The 5,880-nt window shown below is 43.0% G+C and overlaps 1 protein-coding gene across 5 annotated transcripts in view; it reads left to right on the top strand.

Moving 5' to 3' along the window:
- Positions 1-5,454: 5,454 nt before the first annotated feature.
- myocd (myocardin) overlaps positions 5,455-5,880 on the top strand; it is a 95,537-nt gene continuing 95,111 nt past the window's right edge. The window contains exon 1 of one of the 5 annotated variants that reach the window (XM_057056048.1): positions 5,455-5,570. Coding sequence is in view for 3 of the 5 variants with exons in the window: in XM_057056038.1 (XP_056912018.1) it covers positions 5,558-5,565 (8 nt within the window). In the remaining 2 variants the exon portion in view is untranslated. The remainder of the gene's footprint in view (positions 5,571-5,880) is intronic. The other 4 variants (XM_057056092.1, XM_057056038.1, XM_057056057.1 and 1 more) reach the window with 4 other exon arrangements.

Raw genomic sequence — 5,880 nt, 5'->3', positions numbered from 1 at the left:
ACGAGCTCTTAAACTCCTTCAGCCCTATATATTTTTCTGAGGCGTCATCGCTAATTCAGAAATCCAAGACCACCACGTGTCTTTTAGATCCCATCCCAACACACCTGTTGAAGGATGTTCTACCACTGATAGGCAGTTCTATCCTGGACCAGATCAATGGTTCTTTAGTGTCAGGTTATGTACCCCGGTCCTACGAGGTGGCAGTGATTAAGCCGTTGCTTAAAAAACCATCACTGGATCCTGATGTCTTAGCAAATTATAGGCCAATATCCAACCTTCCTTTTATCTCAAAAGTTCTAGAGAAGGTGGTGGTGACTCAGTTACTGGAGCACCTGCAGAGAAACAGCCTGTTTGAGATGTTTCAGTCAGGCTTTAGAGCTCATCACAGCACAGAAACAGCACTTCTTAAAGTCACTAATGATCTTCTCATAGCTTCAGATCATGGACTGGTCTCTATACTGGTTTTGCTGGATCTCAGTGCTGCTTTTGATACAGTTGATCAGATGGTATCTCATTAACATCTAGTCTCTCTGTAAGGAATCTAGGATCAAAATCTCTCCTTCAACTCACACATTAAATTAGTCTCTAGAAGTGCCTTTTTTCACTTGAGGAATATCACAAAGATCAGGAAGCTGCTGACCCACCATGATGCTGAAAAGTTAGTCCATGCATTTGTTACTTCCAGGCTGGACTACTGTAACTCTTTATTATCAGGGTGTCCAAAAAACTCTTTAAGAAGCCTCCAGTTGATCCAAAATGCTGCAGCCAGAGTTCTGACAGGTATTGACAAAAGAGATCACATAACTCCTGTACTGGCGTCGCTTCATTGGCTGCCCGTTAAATTTAGAATCATTTTTAAAACCCTTCTTTTGACCTACAAGGTCCTCAGAGGCCTAGCTCCATCCTACCTGGTGGAGCTAGTGATACCTTATCAGCCCAATAGACCGCTCCGCTCTCAGAATGCTGGTCTACTTGTGGTTCCCAGAGTTTTCAGGAGTAGAATGGGGGGCCGAGCATTTAGCTACCAGGCCCCCCTGCTATGGAACCAGCTCCCTGTCCAGGTACGGGAGGCTGACTCCATCGCTACTTTTAAGATCAGACTCAAAACCTACCTCTTTGAAAAAGCTTATTGTTACTAATTCAGTAGTTCCAGTTACTATCATAGACAGACAAATTATCATACTTAGGGGGTCGTCTAATCGTTAGGTCACATTTTAGTTATGCTGTTATAGGCCAAGGCTGCCGGGGTCCGGAAACATGATCACCTGACAGGCCTCTGTCACTCCACTGGGTCATGGTTTCCTCTCCTCTCCTCTCCTTTCCTCTCCTCATCAAGCAGACTAGTTCTTGTGTAGTTTTTCTGCTTCTCTCCCCCCCCTCTATTTATTTACAGGTATCGCCGCCCTCGGAGCTGCATAATGACCTCCGGCCCCGCTGAAGTGATTGTATATCATATTTTTTGTGTGTGTTTCTGTGCTCTGTGCCTCTCCTCTCCTCTCCTCTCCTCTCCCCCTCCTTCTCCTTTTCCTCTCCCTCTCCTCTCCCTTCCTCTCTTCTTTCCCCTCCTCCTCCTTCTCCTTCTCCTCTCCTCTACCTCCCCTTCACTCTCCTTCTCCTCTCCTCTACCCCTCCCCTCCCCTCTCCTCTCCTCTCCTATCTTCTACCTGTCCTCCCCCTTCTCCTCTCTCTTTACCCAGCCGGCCATCAGCAGGAGGGTCCCCCTACATGAGCCTGGTCCTGCTCAAGGTTTCTTCCTGTTAAAGGGGAGTTTTTCCTTGCCACTGTTGCTTGTCTGGGGTCAGGCCCTGGGATTCTGGAAAGCGCCTTGAAACAATTTTGATTGTATAAGACTTTATATAAATAAAGATTGATTTGATTTAAATAAAGATTGAACCAGGTGACTGAGATGTATCATCTTCTCTCATCAGGATCTCTCCCCACCACCCACCTAATTTCTACTTGGCGGTAGGTGATGTTAGAATCCCATGCACAGAGACTTTTCCTGGTGAGCAGGACAAGTGATGTTTTGTTGGGTTTTGTTTTTTTTACAGTGTGACCTGGTTTTTCAATTAAGAGCCCTATGAGATGCCTATGACGTGGCTAAGATCAGTTACATTGTGAGCCTTCTCCACGACAGAACATTTGGTTGGGCAGAGGCTGTGAATTTCAGTCATCCCATTGGATTACTGGCTTTTAAAGAATTTGTGGCCGTTTTCAAATCGGATTTCGACAACCCTAGTTACACTATAACCACCTCAAGTTGGTTGATAGGACTTCGACAGGAGTCCAGGTTAGTAGTGGATTACTTGGTGGAGTTTGGACCTTCACTGCGGACACAGGCCAGAATGAGGTGGCACTGCAGGAGGAGTTCATTAAGGAACTCAACAACCAGGTGAAGGCTGAGGTAGCTGCCCGCGATCCACCCATGAATCTTCAGTCCCTGGTAACTTTCCGGGCTCACCAGCGAGTAAGGGGACACTTGTGAGTAAGACACCTGTTCCGAACTCTTCCCCAAATACTTGCTTCCAGGTGGCAGAATCTGTCTGCTGGGAGGGTGATGTGCTCCATGTAGTGGCCCTGTTGGATTCTGTAACTGAAGCAAACTTACTGGATCAGACCTGAGGTCCCTGGAAGTCCTTTGGCAGCAGCACTCACCTGGGGCATCGAAGATAATCAGAAGCACAGCAGCATGAACTACACCCAGGCAATCATTCGTTCCACAGTCTGTGTAGTCGCATGTGCTGCAGTCAGCACAAAGCTCACTCTTTGTCCATCACCTTGATGTGTGACGAACCTTAAATCTGCAATGGAAACACTTCCTTGTTCATGACATCTGTGGCCGGGGCCTACAATACTTGGTGGACTGGGAGGGTTATGGCTCTAAGGAGCACACGAAGTAAAAGTAATCGGTGGGAAATGTTCTGATTCAGTTTATTTTGTTTTTGTTCCTGCCAGCATTTTAAAAAATGTAATTATCTGTTGATTGCCTGCAATATCAACACTTCTTGAAAATTCCATTAAAGTCTTCATAACTTCAAGTTATTTTGTCCAGTGAGATAAATACCAACTGTTTAATTGGTGACGGTAATTAAATAATCTCTACATTGTGTAATTTAATTTGTTCCGTTTCACTATAATTGTCAGCATTGGACACCTGCTGTTGTCACACTCTGCTCCAGCCCATGGACTCAGTACTTTTCCACTGCCCTGCTCACACCACACCCTCTGATCACCACACCTGCTCTCAGTCACTGATCACACACCTGCTCTCAGTCACTGATCACACACCTGCTCTCACTCATCTATCAGCTCACCTACCAGTATATGGCTGTGTCCGAAACCACACACTCGTTCCCTATTCACTACTCACTACATGGGGGACATGGATTGAGTGAACTACGTAGCGCACTCAATTCAAAATTAGCTTTCGGACACTATGGCGCACGTAAAATGACGTAATGTTGTCGCATAATAATAACGAATCGTTCCCCGGGAAAAGTGGCCAGGTCCATTTAATTATTCTAACCCATCCGAAACATACCCAAACACATTCAGCGATCGTTTCTTTGAAAATGCAATATTTTATCCTATTATAATCTTTATATAATAATAATAGATTAAAATATTTATGTCAATAACAATAACATAACACTTCCTTATTATCTCAAATAATTAGTGTCCGGTGACATTTCCGGTGACGTAATCTAATAAGATGCTTATAGTCGCATATAAATAAATAAAGGCAAAAAACATATTTAAAATGGAGGCAGCAATGTTCCACTAAAGTGAAAGAATTTTACGCTCTAGTAAGATATGTGAAACAAATAGCATATAATAATAACATAATATTACATACATTTGTACGTCATTACTGCTCGTTTACCCGCCATCGACAGATTACCACGTGATACCGTAAAGGCTGATGGGATATATTACCGAGTTCGGGTGCATCGGTTGTACACTACTTTTTGCAGTGCATTGTGGGATACATTGAGTGCACTCGCGATGCTCACTAAGAATTCGGACACTATTTCAAAATGGCGTCCACACGATTGAGTGCACTATGTAGGGTATAGGGGGTGGTTTCGGACACAGCCTATATTCTCCAGCCTCACACTCACTCGGTGCCAGATTGTTCTCTGTAATGCAAGACTTTCCAGCGTTTACCTGCCTGTCTTCCCGGTCTCGACCCTGCCTGTGTACGACCTGCCTGTTCTGCCTGACCCCCGGTAAATTAACTCTGTCTTCTGTTTTGACCACGAGCTCAGCCAGTCTCCCTCTGGATTGTTTGCCTGATTCTGCCTGCCTCCCGGTTACTGAAGTTTTGCCTGCCTCGACCAAGTCCACTGCCCCGCCCTCGAACTGTTTTTTGTGTGCCAGATTGCAGTTAATAAACCTGTTAACTGATCATCAGTTCATTGCCTGTTTTGTACTGCACTTGGGTCCATACCATACCTGTCGCAGCTGTCAAATATGCTTAAAATATAACATGTTAACCCAATTCTGGCTGTACACTAATATCATGCTGTCATTAAGTACTACTGACCTTTAATAATACTGACCTTTTTTTTAGACTGTCTGAATTCTAAATACAGCCTGACATAATTAGTTCAACAATTCACTTTTTTGGGTTTTATGTATCAAATCTTATCTGTCAGTATTCATGGCTGTCATAGAGTAGCTTGCTAGAGGGAAAATTGTTCTGAGATAATCTACAGACCTTTGTATTCAGTTTTATCTTGAGGAACACTGTTATGATTTCTGGAGATAGACATGGCTCCTGGATTTATAAATTCATGTTTGCACCTTAGAGGTCTCTCTGTGTTGCAGATGCAGAATTGCCATGTCACTATCAATCAGGGGAAATAGTTTTGTTCAGTCTATGTTCTGACTTGGAATGTGTCAGATCTCAGATTATTTTGGGTTCAACTTGTTTGGCATTCAGGATTTAATTGTGTTGAATTTTATCCCATGCATATTTCTTTGTGTATTCAAATTCCTTCACTGACTTATTACAAGATGTCCTCCCATCCACTGTAATAAAAGCTTCTTCCTCTTTTCTTTCGGTGCCACATTACCTCGTCTATATGTCAATGGTGCCCAGCATTTTACCAGTTTTTGCACATTATAACAGTTTTTGGCAAGGACACTGCAATATTTTGCTTGAATCACCTGATGCATAATGTAACCTAGATTGAATTAACCATTGTTTAACGTTTTTCACCTGTCTGAACTTATTTGAGATGTTTAGTCAGGTCTTGTAACATTGAACAGTTCCACAGCACTGAGGCTCTGATGGATCAAATTCTTTAACCCCAACTTGACTGTGCTGCTATCATTCCTTTGGGTATCATTAGCAGTATACCAAGAGACATATCTATTTCCATTGATAATGACAGTAACATGAAGGAAGTTGCTGTCAGATGTGCTTTATGCAAATGTAGTGTGGTGGCAGCTCATTCTGCATGCCTCACACTTGTTAAAGAGAGCCTGTAAGGGTAGGTTACTGCATGAGAGAAGATCCAGCTGGTTGAGTGCTGTTCAGAAAAATGCCTACATGATCATGTGAGGTGAGTTATGCACTAATTATTACAATGTGTTTCTGGAAAGCAGCTGCCTGAGAAGCATTTAGGGAGTGAAGCTATGAAGCCAATGTTGAGTTTTGGAGCTTTAAACACCAATTAAATGGTCTAAGATCAATCATTATATTTATTATCATAAATACTAGTTTCTGAGGGTGCTGTTACATCCTAAGAGGATAATTTGCCTCAATGGGGTGACAGAAAACAGAGGGTAGAGTTTGCTCATAGTCATGTACAAACCATGTTATTTGTTTATTTACATACACTTAATCAATTAATCTGTGATACAGCCAACAGT

The sequence above is a fragment of the Takifugu flavidus genome, chromosome 1, assembly GCF_003711565.1.
Source record: "Takifugu flavidus isolate HTHZ2018 chromosome 1, ASM371156v2, whole genome shotgun sequence".
NCBI classification, from domain to species: domain Eukaryota; kingdom Metazoa; phylum Chordata; class Actinopteri; order Tetraodontiformes; family Tetraodontidae; genus Takifugu; species Takifugu flavidus.
This window is presented reverse-complemented; position numbering and strand designations above follow the sequence as displayed.